Source organism: Manis javanica, chromosome 6 (genome assembly GCF_040802235.1).
Source record: "Manis javanica isolate MJ-LG chromosome 6, MJ_LKY, whole genome shotgun sequence".
NCBI lineage: Eukaryota > Metazoa > Chordata > Mammalia > Pholidota > Manidae > Manis > Manis javanica.
Window position 1 is genome coordinate 148,400,977 of NC_133161.1, and position 15,841 is coordinate 148,416,817.

General features: G+C 57.9%; 1 protein-coding gene across 6 annotated transcripts in view; it reads right to left on the bottom strand.

Annotated features, from left to right (window-relative positions):
- Positions 1 to 6,444: 6,444 nt before the first annotated feature.
- Positions 6,445 to 15,841, bottom strand: part of ZBTB16 (zinc finger and BTB domain containing 16) — a 176,885-nt gene continuing 167,488 nt past the window's right edge. For all 6 annotated transcript variants that reach the window (XM_017668444.3, XM_017668442.3, XM_073239755.1 and 3 more), the window contains 2 exons: positions 13,432 to 13,599; positions 6,445 to 11,524 (listed from right to left, as the gene is read on the bottom strand). In XM_017668444.3, coding sequence (XP_017523933.3) covers positions 11,295 to 11,524; positions 13,432 to 13,599 — 398 coding nt within the window. In that variant the 3' untranslated portion in view covers positions 6,445 to 11,294. The remainder of the gene's footprint in view (positions 11,525 to 13,431; positions 13,600 to 15,841) is intronic.

The window sequence follows — 15,841 nt, forward strand, 5'->3', positions numbered from 1 at the left end:
AGGGGCTTGGAAATCTGAGAGGGTAAGACCCAGAGCCCGAGGGCAAGAGCTGACCTCTGACGGGAGGATGGCACATGATCCTCTGACCGGTCACTCGTGCCTCGCCTCATGGGGCTTCTCAGTGGTAGGGACTGAAGACGGTTGTCTTGCCAGTGGGTTTCAGCCTGGACAAGCTCACTGTGGATTCAGTGGGACTGAGGAATGACAATGGAACATTCTTGGGGTAACGGGGTTTATTACCTGGCTTGTTCTCCTGGCAGCAGGTCAAGCACTAGATTTACGCCTGCATCCAACAGTCTGCAGGCCTGTAATCCCCCTCCGTCTCTGCCTCTGCCCAGAGCACTGGGCGGAGCTCTTTATATAGTGACTCAGTTAATAATAGCTCATTGCCCACGGGTGTGGGAGCAGTAGCCCAGCAGCAGGCCAGTTACATCATGGAGTACTTAAGGTTCAGGTGGGGATCCTGGCCACAGGCACTTCCATTCCCCCCACTGTCCCCGGTCTCTGGAAGGCAGGCAGGCAGCGGAGGGCTGGCCTAATGTTAGGGGGATCTTGGTGCTCATTTCCTCTTGTCCTTGAGACTTCAGAGAATCTAATTTAAATACTCCAGCCTGGGCTCAGCTGTGCTCTGGGGAGTTAAGGGAAAGGTCAAATACTGCTGCTGGGGAAACGTGCTAAGGAGGCGTGCCAACAGGCAGGAGACTGCGAGAATGAGGCGGATATCGGTGCACCCCCTGCCGCTTTGTGACTCCCTCCCCTTCCAAATGGGGATTCGTCAAGGCGAGTCCTTTCCCTGCCCCTCCCATCAGCCCAGCGTTTCCCCTCCTCACCACCGAGTGTCACTAGAAGCTCAGTCTCCGCTGAAGTCCGCACTGCTTCAGGTGGAGGGAGAACATCGCACTGAAATGCTGCTTTTTAAAGAAGTGCTAACAGGTGGCGTGGGGCCGAGATGCCCTTGCTCTGAGTATCCTTACAGCTGGCAAGGGTCACAGACTCTTGGAAGTTGAGTGCTGGTAGGGGTTTTCCAACATTGAGCTGCATCCAACTGAGATGACTGGGGATGCCAAGAGGCTAGGAGAGACAGTGACCTATGCTGAGACTGCTTCCAAGCAAACCATCTGTAGACCCAAATGTCCCAGGGATTGGAGAGTCCACTGTCTCTCACAGAATTCAGGGGTTGGTTTGAGAATTCAGGGGTTAATCAGCCAGAGCGGGGCTGCGACAGAGGGGCAGTTCTGCTTAGTGGCAGGAGCCGACGTCAGCAACCTTCCCTTACGGCTTTCCGGGGCTCTCGGAAGGGAAGAGGTCGTCCTGTTGTCCCCAGGCTCCTGCTGGCGCCTCTCAGGCCTCAGGGACCCAGACCCGGGTGCTCCAAGCTCCTGGGGCCCTCTTTCCTTGGCTGGCCTGCTTCTCTCCCAGCAGCAAAGCTTCCAGCAGCTGGATTCCAACTGAGGTTGGTCTCCCCTCAGTGTTAAGATGAGGCCCCATGGATTCCTGGGGTTTGGGAGGACTGACGGCAGTCCCCAGTTCCGTGTTTCAGGGTTGAGAGGGCTGGATTTGACGTGGCCAGGGAGTCAGTGGGGGAAAGGTGGGATAAAAAGCGTCAGGTAGAAATATTGGCTCAGGAGAACTTATGGAAAACCCAATGAACCTTCTCCGAAGTAGTTAAAGGTGTCCCATTGCTGGTGTAAATCTGGACCGCGTTATGCAGCCCAGATGATAGCAGGGGACCCAACGGGGCCAGAGCCTTTTACCAAGGGGGACGCACTCTCCTGCTTTCCAGGCTCCTGGGAGCAGAAGCACCTGCAGCCAGTGCCCGCTGCGTGGCGACAGAGTCCCAGTGATGCCCGCAGAGGCCCAGTCCTCTCCAGACCCCCAGGCTCCTGGGTCCTGGCTCTGGGCTCCTGACATGGAAATCAGTGTCCACACCATCAGCTCCCCTCGCAGGCCAGCCCTGATTCTATCCCCTATTTATAACTTTGATCTTTGCAGAACCATCGCGTTAGAAGGCGGATTCTCGTGCCTTAACTTCAGCTGACGGCTGTCCCGAGGGGAGGAGCGGACATTACTGCCCCGTCCGACAGTTGCAGAGATGGACACGGAGTGGTTCTGAGTCGCAGGCAAGGTCACACAGTGAACGGCAGAGACGGCCTCCAACCAGGTCCTCTTGACTCTGAACCCAGGTTTTGTCTGCCAGGCCCCTGCTGCCCCTCTTCCCCCAGGGTGCCCAGCACAGCAGCCACCATGCTAATCAAAGTGGAGTGGGGTGCCTGATTCCATGGGTGCCTGGTGCTGCACCCTGATGGTGCCCACCTGGTCTTCACAGTGCTGTCACACCCCAAGGCCAGGGTCCCTCTGTGCCCCAGGGGCCTTCAGGGCACCGGGCAAGCAGGCAGCATCAGCACGGGTGCAGGAACCACCAGCCAGGATGGGAGAACAGACAGGACGCATCCCCAGGGAGCCTGCGGCTGGCCTCCACCCCCCAGACTTGCCCAGGTATGAGCTGTGGAGGATGCGCTGTGGCTAAGCTGACTTAGGGCCGCCCTGGAAAATGCTCTAGTGCCCACCTTGCCTGCAAATTCCGGGCAAGCATGTGAAAGAGGCAGAAAAAGCTGGCAGGCAGAAATTTTGATGCAACACAGGGCTTCCTTCCTCAGGACCAGGAGTGGAAGCTTTGGCAACTTCAGCTCCGTGGGAACTGCCGAGCCTGGGAGGGTGGGGCTGGGGTGGGGGGGAGGACGCCTGTCACAGGCAGCATGTGGAGAGGAAAGGACAAAGTTGTTGCAATGGGACGTCCTGGCTTCGAGGCCCACCTTCCCACTGCCAGCTGTGGAGTCACAGCCTCAGTTTGCCCACCTGTAAAATACAGCCGATGCTCAGCAACCCATAGGAGTTGTGAAAGGCAGAAAAGCTTCTGGAACATCCTGAAAATGGAGGGTCCCTCGGTGGGTGGGTGGGGTGGGGTGTGCACGCCCACTCTATGGAAGAGCCAGAACCGGAGGAGCTCCACCCGCCTCGGGCCTGGGAGTAGGGTGGACAAAGGCATGGTTTCCTCGTCTGGCCCTGGGCCTACGAGCTGGTGGCAGATGTGGGGGCCCTGTGCCAGGCTGCGTCCCTGCACCTCCCCATCCTGGGGAGGTGCAGAGGAACGGGGCGCGCCCGCTGGCGTACAGTTGGGAGCGGCTGTGAGCAGCAGCTTCGCTATTGATGTAGTCAGTAAATAAATAAAGGAGGGCTTAGGCGTAGTGCACGGCAATCAGTCTAGAACTACGGGGTAATTAGCGCTGCGGGGGGCTGCAGGGCTGCGAGGCAGGTTGAAATGAGTGAGTTCACTTTCACTGAGGCACCCCCTGGAGAGCTGAAAACACAGCCAGGAGAGGTGCCTGCCCTCCTGCAGACTGGGGAGTGGGGAGGTGGGGCTGGGCCCTCACCACAGAGAGCTGGGGTGGCCCCTACCCTGGCCAGGGGCCACGTGGACATGCACACTCTCAGCACTGCCCAGGCAGCTCCCTGCCTGCGACAAGCCTCCATCTGCCGGCTGCTCCTCCTCGGGACTCCTCCTCGGGACGGGCAGAAGCAGTTCAGGTATCTGTCCGTGACTTGGGCACCTGGGAGGGGTGCAGGCCCGCCTCCACTGAGGCCTCTCTGCCAACTGTGACATGCACTTGCTGGGCACCTGCTTGTTGTGTCTCACCTGTCCAGGTGACTGCAGCCTCAGCCCCAGACGTTAATGCCCTTGCTTGCCCCCTTCTTCTCTTTCATCCGTTTATTCAACAAAGATTTACTGGTGCCCATTGTCTGCCAGACAGCATCAGGCTCTGGGAATATGAAGATATGCAACACACACTTCCTGCCTTCAAGGACCTCGGTGGGGTCAATGGTGACAAGAAAGCCGGTGATTACAGTATAACCACCAATGGTTCCACACAGGCTTTGTCCAGGGCACCGACTTCAGCCTCCGTGGCCAGGGACCATTCCTGAGAGGCAGGGCTTGAGCCGAGGCCTGACGACTGAGAAGCTGAGATAGCCACACCTGGGACGTGGGCCTGTGTGCTGTGGTGTCCCCCGAGGAACCAGCATGTGCAAAGGCCCCGGGGGCACGAAGCTCCGTGTCTTCTAGAAACCACCGGGGGTCTAGTTGTCTGGAGCAGAACCAGGGCATGCGGGGACGACCCTGGACAAGGCTGGGGGGTGAGCACAGGGCCCCTATCACAGAGGGTCTCGTGAGCCATCCACGACAAGGAGTTTGACTTCCATTCTAAGAGTAACAAGGAGCCACTGGGGACTTTAGTCAAAGGAGTAACAGGATGCTATTTGCATGTACAGAAAATCCTCAGGCTGCTGCAGAGCCCAGGAGGGCACAGAGGCAGGCAGAGCACCCGGGCTGTCCTCAGTTCTCTCCTCCGGGGCCCATCAGCCTGGTGGGGGTCTGGCCCTGTGAGGCTGGGTGTAGCAGCCTGCGGCCTTGGGCTGGGCTCCACAGGCCCCTCTCCTCACCTGCCACAACTTGCCTGAGCCTTCAGCAAGTCTGTGCAGGCTCTGGGCCTCGGCACTGCCACCTTTGGCCAGAGGGGAGCCCCTCAGGATGGCTGGGAGGAGAGCTGTCAGGGCTGAGTCTCCGTGAGTGAGTGCCCACCTGGACAGAGCAGCCCCTGGCCAGGACGGGATGCCGCGGGTGGCATGGTGCAGGGCTCCCACCTCAAGTTCCCAGAGATGGAGACGCATCCGGGCAGGGGTGCCCCTCCCTCGGCGGCCTGGCCCTGCTTCTGGCCCCAGCAGAGCACCCTCGTGGCCAGCTGTCCCGCGGAGGCTGCCCACGGCTGCAGTGCTGGGCAGAGGGCAGCTGGGCCGGCAGGAGGGGGCGGGCAGGCGGAGGCCCGCGCGTTCTCAGGCTGGCCAGGCCAGGGCCCCTTTCTCTCCATGAGATCATATCTGGGTCAAAGAGCATGTAAAGCAGGCAGACCCGAGCGGCCACACAAAGCCCATTCAGCCCGGCCCCTATTCACTCACCTCCTCTCCCCCAGAGCCCACACCCCCGCGACCCCAGCGCAGGGCCTAAGCCCCAGCTTTGATGTCCAAGAACAGAAAACGGCGATTAAATGTTGTTTTAAAGAGGGAGTGCTCGCTGCCCTCCATCTGTCAGGAGAAAGCCGGGCCTGAGGGGGAGGGGCGGGGGGGCAGGGGGGCGGCGGCCCGAGAAGAAAGGGGTGGACGCGGCGGGCAGGGAGGAGGGAGCAGAGGCCCAGAATCAGGCCAAATAGAGTTTTGGCAAAGGACTGTTTTCCAGGATGAGAAATATGGCGAGAGGGAAAAGCATGTGGGACAGACACACAAAGGCAAAACAAACCCGTGAGAGGGGAGAGAGAAGGCAGGCTGGGTGAGAGGAGAGGGGCCAGGAGAGGGAGAATGGAGGGAAGGAGAGGGGCAGAGGGCGTGAGGGCAGAGACGCCACTGGGAGGTGGAGGCAGGGGGCGCCCACTGTGTCCGCCCTCTTCCCAGGACAGGTGTCCAGGAGTCCAGGTGGTTCCCAGCTCCGGGAGGGCGAGTGTGGCTCCGGGGCTTCTCGGACCGGCGACCACTGGGGCACACAGACCCCAGGGGCAGGGGGACCAACAGGCCCAGTGGTGGCCCCAGTCTCTATGTGGAGGCAGACAGGACAGGCCGGACAGACAACCAGAGTAGAGCTCAGCCCAGTGAGAGCAAACAGGCTTTCCTGAGCAGCAGCCCGGGCCCGAGACCGAGAGCAGATGGGAGGGAAGCACCTTATTCTGGGGCTGCACTGGTGCCTGTCGCCCCACCGCCCAGCCCTCCCTTGGGAGCAGTCCCCTTTTCCCACCAGACTTGGCTGCGACACAACTTAAACTGGGTGGCAGCTGCGTGTTGACACAAATTTCTGAAGCTTGCTCAGTGGCTAGGGGGTCTCAGCTGCTCATTGAAAATTTCTCTATAATAATAAAAAACCTAACCTGGTACCAGGAAATGAGCATGAGAGCTCACTCTGCGACCCGCCAGCTGTGGGACCCCAAGCGGGTTGTAACACAGCGGACAGTCTCGACACCGCCGTGGGGTGGGAGCCCCCTGGGGGCAGGGCTTGTTCTGGCCCCGCGCCTTCCCAGGGCCTCCAGCAGTAACTGGGTGAGTGTCCACGCTGTGGAAGGACTAGCCCAACAGGTGCCCGCTTGTATGCTGTGCCAAGGGCCAAAGGATGCTCATGTATTCAACGCTGCTTTTTAAAATTAAAAAAGCATTCGAAAAATACGTCGCCGAGTGTGTATGTGGTGGTAAACACGGCAGAAGGTGACACATAAATAAGGTTGAATGTGTGTAATCCAGAACGCCCTCTTCCCCCACCTCCAGACAGAAATGTCAGTTCCCCCACCGAGTTCCCCATCCAGGGGTCGGCGAAGACAAAGCCCTTGAAAAAAGGGGACACTGCAAGCCAGAGACAACTGAGTTAACTTTATTCTCTTCTAACTGCAGATTCAAGGTATACAACTGAACATTGCTATTTTTCTTATGAGACTTATAAATAAAAATACAAAAAATGTTCACTACAAAAAAATCTACTGTTAGTAGGATGTAAAAAATATTCTCTTTGCTATAGAAGGCACAAACTTCACTTAGTGACACATGGAGAGAGAAAAAAACCTGCAGCAGTAAATTTCTTTTTTTTTTTTTTTTCTGTTTTAAGTCTTGTCAGAAACACTGAAATTACAAAGAAACGCATCCATCTACACGAAACGCAGGCGGACGCGTGAAGCTGCGCGCAGGACCACAGGACTTTGAGTGAACTGCTTCTGGACGAGAACAGAGACTGGCAAGCACCACGTGGGGTCGCGGGGCAGGGCAGGGCGGGAGGGGCTGGTGGAAGGAGGGGAAGGGCAGGCGGGCTGGAGAAGGCAGGAGAGAGAGATTTGTACAAAAAAACTAACAGGTAAAATTGAAACGAAATTGGGCAACCTCCTAAAATTAGGCTAAGAGGAGGTGCTGAGGTAGACATGAACTAGAACACCAATGGATCAACACACTGCTCTGTGACGCAAGGCCGTCCGACTGGCCCTTGTGCTGTCACCACACAGGACAAGCCACAAAAACAAACAAAACAGCAACACAAAATACCCAAACCGAAAGGCTGAGCTTCGCTTGGTCCAGCCGGGCAGCAGGCCCTCAGTGCTTCGACCTACATACATACATTTATTTATTTATCTTTATTTATACGGGTCGGACGCCATGGTGCACCAACAGCCTCTTCACCTTACACAGACCATGCATGACGCTATGTGGACAAAATCTCTGACAGCCGCCAGGAGGCTGGTACCCTGTCTGCAGAGTGGGACACCAAGGGCTCAGGGACACAGGGCTGCTGGCTAACAGGCCTGTGCCCGCCTCCCCACCCTCTCCCCGACCCGGCCCCCCGGGTCTGTCTTGCATCCCTCTCCTGGCTGGCTCGGCCTTTCCCCTTCGCCCATCAGTCAAACCAGGTACGGCTAATCTGGCTTTTTTATACCTCCTGCTGAGATACTCAGGTGCACCCCGCCAAGAAGCTCCAGGAGGAAGGACAGCAGACGGGAGGGTATGACACGGGCCCAGGAAAAATAACAGTCTGATCTCCTTCTGCTTTTCTGTCTTACACCCGGTGCCTCCAGCTCTCCTCTTCCAAGGTGTGCAGGGAACTGGCCACAAATCTTCCTGCCGCCCTTCACAGCCAGAGCCTGAAGGCTGCCGGCAGTGTCTCAGGAGGAGGGAGGCCAACGACCCTCTCCCTCCGGGGCCTGGACACTCCCGCAGTCGGCTATACCCATGGCACCCGGAAGGGCACCACACACTCGTGAAAAATTGCATCAGTTTTCTTTCTAAACATGGAAAAACTGTTCAGGCACAAAGACTCAACAAGCCCGCGTTGCATCCCTGGACTGTGCTGAATCACTGGGTCCCCAGCCTCCAGACCCTCCCCGTATCCGCGGCCTCCTCCCAGCAGCGCAAAGCAGCAATGATATTTACTATTTTATATCTCTTGCTATATATATATATATATATCTATATTTGTCCTATATACACATAGGATCTTAATGCTTCGAATGAGCGAAGGCGTGAATAGGGAAAGAGCATGAGTGAGCGGTGAGTGTCACCAGGAGCAGTAAGGGACACGCCTGGAGGAGCTGAACGTGGAGGAGGGACCCCAGGCCAGCCTGGACGTGCCCGGCTGGAGAGGCTCCACCACGCTGGGTAAGGCAGTAAAGTGGGGTCATCAGCAGTGCCACAGCAAAGGCAGTGGGCGCCGAGGGGCCAGGTGGCAGAGAGGCAAGGGAGGGGGACACTGGGCCCTCATCTGGGGAGAGCGGCCCCTCCACCCACACCCGTCCAGGCCCACGGGTGATTTCCCGAGACAGCCTCGGCCAGGCCAAGACTCTGGTCTTTGTGGGTAGGAAGCGGGGAAGGAGGCATGCCAGGCTCTCCTCAGGGTGCTGGGCCTTCACGGGGCAGGAGGGAGGGGCGGGCAGCACAGGCAGCCCTGCCACCCAGTGTCCTCCCCCAGCCACGTGCCCTGTCCCGTGCCCACCTCCCTCCTCAGATCCCGCAGGGACAGCGGGGCCCACGGGCGCTGATGCAGCGCCATCCCCAGACAGTGACACTGCGGGATGGGCACACACGAAGGGGTGTTGTGGTGGTGATGGTGGATTTTTTTCTTTTTTTTTTTTTCCTGTTCACATGACAAAAGGAACGGGCAAGGTCCTGCAGAACTGATGAAGGAACTAACAACCATTACAAAAATATTACAATTTGCAAGTATCAGCTCAAAACCTCTCAGTTTTACAAATAGGGGAGGAGACCCAGCCTGCGTGGCGAGGGCGGGGACAGTGAGAGGTGTCGGGGAGGCCTAGGAACAGTGTGATTTTTCTTTCCTTCCCCACACCAAAGTTGCATGATATCTTGCTATTAAAATACTGTTTTCTGGGGTTTTCAGATCCCCTGTGGGCAGCCGGTCCCCCCTCCTTCCCACTGGGGAGGAAGCAGTAGTGCATAATGATTTGACAGACTGCCCCCCACCACATGATTTCTCTCTTTCACATTATAAACACGTCTGCTCTTGGTACATATTTCAAGTTTAACTTTTTTTTCCCTTTCCAAAGCACTAAGTCATTATTATAGTTGCAAAATAGATCCTCCCCACTGTATCATCCCCAATCAACAGTCTAGCGACACAGTCCCCCCACGCGTCCCCCCGACACACCATTTTTAAGGCCTTCGGATCTGGCGGCGAGGTTGCAGGAGAGGAAGGGGTGGGGCCGAGGGGCAGGGGGTGGTGGGTCACAGCAGTTCCCAGCCCCCCAAGTTCCCTAGGTCCTCACAACCCCTTCTTCCCAAAACCGGTGCCCTAAACTGCTTTTTCAAACCTAAGATAAAAACGCAGCCACAACTTCCTCAAAGAGAGAAAGGAAAGAAAACAACCCAAGACTCTTACAAATAAAGCGTGAGGTGAAGCGGAGGGTCCATCCCAAAGTGAACACAAATATTGCAAATGTGGGCTTTCCAAACTCAGGGTGGGGAGGCCAGGCAGAGTGGGAGGTGCAGAGCAGCAGACGGGGAGGCGGGAAGGGGCCACCGAGGAACAGAGGTAGCTTTCGGAAAAACAACAGCCCCGCCCCAGTGCAACAGGACAAAGGCTGGCTCCTCCCCTCACCAGCCGGGAAAAGGGGCTGGTTTTGGCGATGATAATGCACACGGAGCTGGGGCAGCAGGGCTGCCGGGATCTGAATCCAGATCCGCAGGTCCCAACGACCCAGCAAATTCTAAGAAAGGCAGGATCTTCTGTGCAGTGAACTGATGCCAGGCGCAGGGGATGCTGTGCCCCGGGCAGAGCCAGCAGCGCCTCCAGAGGCCCCCCGCCCCCGCCCCTCACACGCAGGTCCTGAGTGCCCAGCTCCTCCCCGGGGGGGCGCTGGGTGCCAGGGCTGGGGAGGGTCCTGGGGGCTGAAGTCTATTACCCCAACTATTAACTTACACAAGAAACAGAAAAGAATACCCTCCCCATTCCTCTGAACCCCAACCGAAAAAGAGATACAGGGGTTAAAAAAGCTCATGAGGTCACAAAAAACTGAGGTAATTCAAGTACAATGTGCTAACAGGGAACAGGGGACACAGAGACGAGGCAAAACATAACACGAGGCCAAAGCATGTCCAGCTCCCTCCTCCCTGCGGACTGGGGCCTGTGAGCCAGGCGTTCGGGGCCACCCTCTGGACCTGGGTTTTCCCAGAGCTCCCTGGGTCTGGGGTCCCCTGGCCCCCTAGGGTCAAAGGGTCCCCAGCAGGACACAACCACTCCCTCCCTGGCCAGCTGCCCGGGCCCCTGGGCAGTGGGTCCCTTCTCCAAGCGTGGCCCACTTCTGAAGGAGGCAGCACCTTCCCTTGGACGGCCGGGCCGGCTCGTGGAGCCCCTCTCCCAGGCCTGTGAGCAGGCGGTAGGGACCTATATTTGTTGGCTGGGTGGGATGGTATATATTTAGTTGTTCTGTTTTCCCATTTTGGAAGCAAAAGTAACTCAGCAGGAGTCTCCCTCACAACAGGCCTTGGCCAGGGTGGGGCAGCTCCTCCGTGACCTGCTGTGTTTTCTGCTAAGGGTGGGAACCAGGCTCAGACTTGGCTTCCTCACCAGGGGGCTGGAGGAGGAGGGAGATGCCATCCTATCCAGGAGACGCAGGCAGCCCCCGGGGCTTGGAGGACAGGAGTCAAGGGGAGGCAGGGGCAAGAGCCACGAGGCTTCTCCAGACTGTGAGGGGACAGACACCCAGGCTGGCAGAGCAGAGCAAAGCAACGGATGAACTGAGCTGGTGGGGCAAGGTGCGCCCCTCCCCACCCCAACCTGCCCCCAGCGAACCAGAGCTGCCATTTGGGGTGCCAACCGTGACCTGACCCAGCCCAGCCCTGCCCGGTGTCTGGAGGAGCCGGTGAGAGGGCAGGTGGAGATGGTCTGGCTCTGACCAGCGGATGCCCCCCATACTCCTTGTCTCATTTCCAGACATAGAGGGAAGGTCTGGGTGCAGGGAAGAGAAAAACACACCGCCCTCCAAGCTGAATAGAACCGTCCCATCCCACCCCACGGGAAAAGCTGGCAGCGTCCAGCCCGCAAAGGAGGGACAGAGGCCCCGGGGATCCGGGCACCCGGAGCCCAGGGGGAATCCAAGAGGCGGCGACCAGCTTTCCTTTCTCTCCTTCCCTTTGTCCTTCTCCTTCTGCCGTCCCTCCTCGTCGCCCCCCCAACTCCTCGCTGCCCCCTGGAGTCCCCGCGGCCTCCCTCACACGTAGCACAGGTACAGGTAAGTCTTCTCTATCCGCCAGTCGGGCGGGATCTCCTCGGGCTTGTGGCCCTTCATGTGCTTCTGCATGGAGGACAGGCTGGGGCAGTACTCGGTGCAGATGGTGCACTGGTAGGGCGCTGCGCCGTTGTGCGTGCGCAGGTGCTTGATCATGGCCGAGTAGTCCCGGGAACGCTGGTGGCACAGTTTACACTCGAAGGGCTTCTCGCCTGCGGGGAGGCACAAAGCAGGGGGGCCGTGAGCGCCTCCGCGGGCGGGGATGGAGGAGGTCGGGCAGGCCGGGGCCTCACCCGGCCCCTCGCCGTGGAGGCACAGCCCCGCCAGGCGGCCGGGAGCCACGGGGGCCGCCGAGCGCCCGCACCGTGGCGGTGCCACACAAACTCCGGCCCCTCTCGCTTCACTGCAGGGAAAGGAGGCCGCCCCAGGGAACTCATGGCTGCGGCACCTGCTCCGCTCAGCTCTAGCCCCTGGGCTCGCTCCCGGCCCTCCTTCCCTTCTGAAGAAAGGAAAGGGGGTCTGGGAAAGGGGTGGGGCAGCCCCCAACACTCCTGCGGACGGCTCTTCAACACATTCCCTCCAGGGGGGCAGGGCGATGGGAGGACTCCACGCAGGAAAGAAGGACGGAGCTGCAGGTGGCGGGGAACACCGGAGGGAACCCGGCCTTTGCCCCTGGAGCTTGAGTCGGGGGGGAGCGGGGGGGCAGAGACCCTGGGACGCGTGGCCACACCCTGGCTGCCCCCTGACTGTCCTCTGCTGAAGGCCCTGGAGCTGAGCAGAGGATGTGAGGCAGCCTTGTTTCAGTACAGTAATTAACTGGCCAGCCATCTCGCCATCGATACTCCTCGCGCAGAGGCCCCGGCAAATAATGAAGTAATGAACAGCCAAAGTGATCTAACTATCGATCGGCTATTTACAATAGTCACTGCCAATGCGCTTAATGATCCCCCCGCTGGGTCACATCCCCGACAAGGGGCTACGGAAGCCCCCGGGCTCCGGGAAACCCTCAGGGTAGCTACAGCAGTCAGCAAGGAGCACACCACCGCCCAGCCTCTTGTGGCCCATGCCGGAGACAAGGAGCGGGCCCGACGGCACGTACCCTCTGCTCTCTGGCCCCTCTGTCCACCTGCCACCCCCCTCCCGTGGAAGCAGGCTCTCCCCTCCGCCAGCTGGGTCTGCGTGAGGCCACCTCTCCCCCTTGGTCAGGGAAGGCTTCCTCGCCTGCCGGATCCCACTACTGCCCACTGCCTCCTGTCCTCAGAAGTCCTTCTGAATACCTGCCGTCCTTCAACCAGCAGTGTGCTGGTGGTGAACGCTTAGCAATGGGCTCTCCAAACAGCCCCAAGTTTGTAGCTTTTGTGGCACCTGCTGATGGCCACACTGTGAACACGTGGTCCCACCACGGTGACTTTAAGCAACCAAGGGGACGTCACTGAACTCGGAACTGGGGAGAGGTGTGCCAAGCTGACCTTTGCAGACAGGTGCAGGCCAGTGCCAGCGTCCTACCCACCCCACCTCTGGCAACTTGGACGTGGAGGCCACGTCCACCTGTTCTGTCTTCAGACCCTAGGAAAACAGTTGCTCATGTTTCTTCTACGGAAAAAGGGATGTGAAGGGCCTTTGAATGATAAAACATACACGTAGGGGTTGGTTAGCAAATACACCTGCTCTCTAACCTCTGCGCAATCTAACTTACTTTCTTGCCAAACGTCCTCCTTAACCTAAGCCTAACTGAATGCCCCCAAGTTCTTACTATAACCCACACAGACAGGAAGCCATCTTAGCCTCACTTTCAGCTGATCAGGCCAACTTAACCCTCATGTGCAAATAAATGACATCCGTGAACACTGCTATGGCTGCCCCTACAGGCTGGCCTGGGCTCCTGGGGGGGGGGGGGGTGCCGCGATCGACTAGCAATGCCTGCCTCGGCCCTGCAGGGGACAGCGGCACTCCGGCCTCCAAACTAACCCCTGATAGAACCTGTTCTGCTCTCGGCTCAGCCTTGGCCTTCCCCCTCCCCCTCCCCCTCCCCCTGGGCTCTCCAGCTCACCCTTGGCCATCCCCCACCGGGCCTCCCTGGGGGGCCATCTGCCCCCCACACCCCCACTGGCCCCGGTACCTGTGTGCACTCTGTAGTGCGTCTCCAGCTGGTGCTTGAGGCTGAACTTCTTGCCACAGCCATTGCACTCGTAGGGCTTCTCACCCGTGTGGATTCGCTTGTGGCTCTTGAGCGTGCTCTCATCCCGGAAGCAGCTGCCACAGAACTCACACTCGTACGGGTGGTCGCCTGTGGGGAAGGGGCTGGATCAGGCCCTGGCCCACCCCTGTGCCCTCCTTCAGGGGCAGCAGGCCACGTTCGGTGCACCTGCTTGTGAAGACGATGTAGGGATCCCGGCTTTGGCTGGCACCCCCCCGCCCCGGGCATAAACAGCAAGCACACGTGTTCACACGCGGCTGGGTTTGACTTTGGCCTGGTGGTCATCTGGGTCAAGGGCCTCCTGTCTTGGGAAAAGACAGCCCATGTGGTTCAGGGATGAACAGCAGTGCCCAGAAAGCAGGCCCCCATGAGGGCAGAGCAGACTTGGGGGCTTTGAGACCTTGTCCCTTGGCCTCCCGGGCTACCTTCTCTTCTTTTCCCTCAGCTGGGGAAAAGGCCGAGCCAGCCCGACTCCCCAAGCCTCAAAATAATCCCTCTCATTTTGGGAACAGTGAGAACACTGCCCCCCAAATGGTTTCTGCCCTTTCCCTCCCCCACAGCTAGTCTCTGCTTGACCTCTTCTTTCCCCAGTGAACTCCTAGTCATCCTTCAAGGCCCAGCTCGTACATCACCATGACTTGGAAGTTCCTCTTCAGCCCCCCCAGGCACATTACATCACTTTCTTCTCTGTCCCAAAAGAGGAGAAATGCTGGCATTGTGCTGTTTTAGTAGTCGTACCATTTTTGTGGCACTTTCTAATTAAAACAGCCCACATCTGTTGAGTGCTTGCTACTGTGCTAAGAACTTCACATGGATCATATTGTGTAATCATCACAGTAACCTCACAAGAAAGATATCCTCCCCATTTTACAGATGAGAAAAAACGAGATGCTTAGAGATGCTTAAACGGGGTCCTTAAGGTCAAAGAGCTACAAAGCAGCCGAGTCAGGATTCAGATCTGGCTCCAGAGTCCAGACGCTTGATGCTTACTGCGTCACTGGTTGACAGATCCGCCACGCTGTCACCTACTATCACCTGTGCCTCTGGAGTGGAAGCTCCTTCAGGGTAAGAAGGGAACCCCACTCATCCTTGTAGCTTCAGATGAGCGCAGCACAGAGGTGACCCAGAGCAGACGCTCAGGCAATGGGCGCATGAACCTTGCGGAGAACTGCCTTTCCTTGGACCCGTGCCACCAGCCATCTTTTTGCGCATTCCACTCTTAAGTCCCCTGGAGGCTGAGAGGTTGGGGTGTGGGGGGTTAACCATCTTTTGCTTTGTACCCAAGGCGGGGGGCCTTAGAGGGATGAAAGGTGAAGACTTCAGCTACTTATTTATTACAGGAGTGAAGGCACAGACAATAAAGATAGATTGATCACCCCAGACTTTGTTCATGAATATTTAAATATCGCTGATTCGTCTTGTCACTGTAATTACAATTTCTCTGGGCTGTATCTCCCACAACCAGTTTATGGTAAAGAATGGCCCACTGTATTTCACTTGTCCCTCTGCAGATGTGTGGGGCTGCCAACCGTGTAATGTCCTCTGCATTTCATACATTTTCTTCAGCTGCTGAAGGTTTAAGTCATCCACAATGACCTACGTTTTTTCATTATCCCCATGTCAAACTGTGGTCGTGCCTGGGCATAAATTGTCCTTCTCGTTATAGACTCGCATTTCTGTGCCTTCACTTCCTCTTTAAAATGATATTTTACTCTCTTCTCTTCTCCCCTCCTCAGGCCACTAACCAAACCTCCCCACTCTTGAACGCAGGCCCCGTATCCACGTACATTCTCATCTCTTCTGATGGCCCTGAAGGGTGTTTAAGGCTCTGTGGGGACCGGACACGGGGGACTGCTCACTGGCTGGCCCTCCGTGGTGAAAGATTTGCAAGAGGCTCTGAGGGCACATAGGGTGGGCAAGAGCACTTCCTCTGAGGAGCTGGATGACAGAAGCTCCGAGAGCGGAACCAGCCGACAACACCAGCTCTCACCAGCCTGAGCAGTGTCACCCTGATGCAGGCGCACAGTCAGTGAGACCCTCCCACGCAGCCCTGGGCGTGAACTGAGTCCGGGGGTTCTCAGCACCTGCCCGTCCTCTCGCTGCCAGGTCCCCAGTCTCCAGCCCCATCAAATCAAGAGAAGCAGAGGCCCGTGCAGAGCCGGGTCCCTAATTAGCTTAGTGTCTGACAGAGCGAGGGTCAGCCTGTGCACACCTGGGCCCGCATGCCACACTCGCTGTGTGATGTCTGCAGACAGCCCTGTCTGACATGCAACTCCCCCTCCTTACCGAACTGGCAACGATTATGACTTTAATCAAGGATTCAGTATCCTCA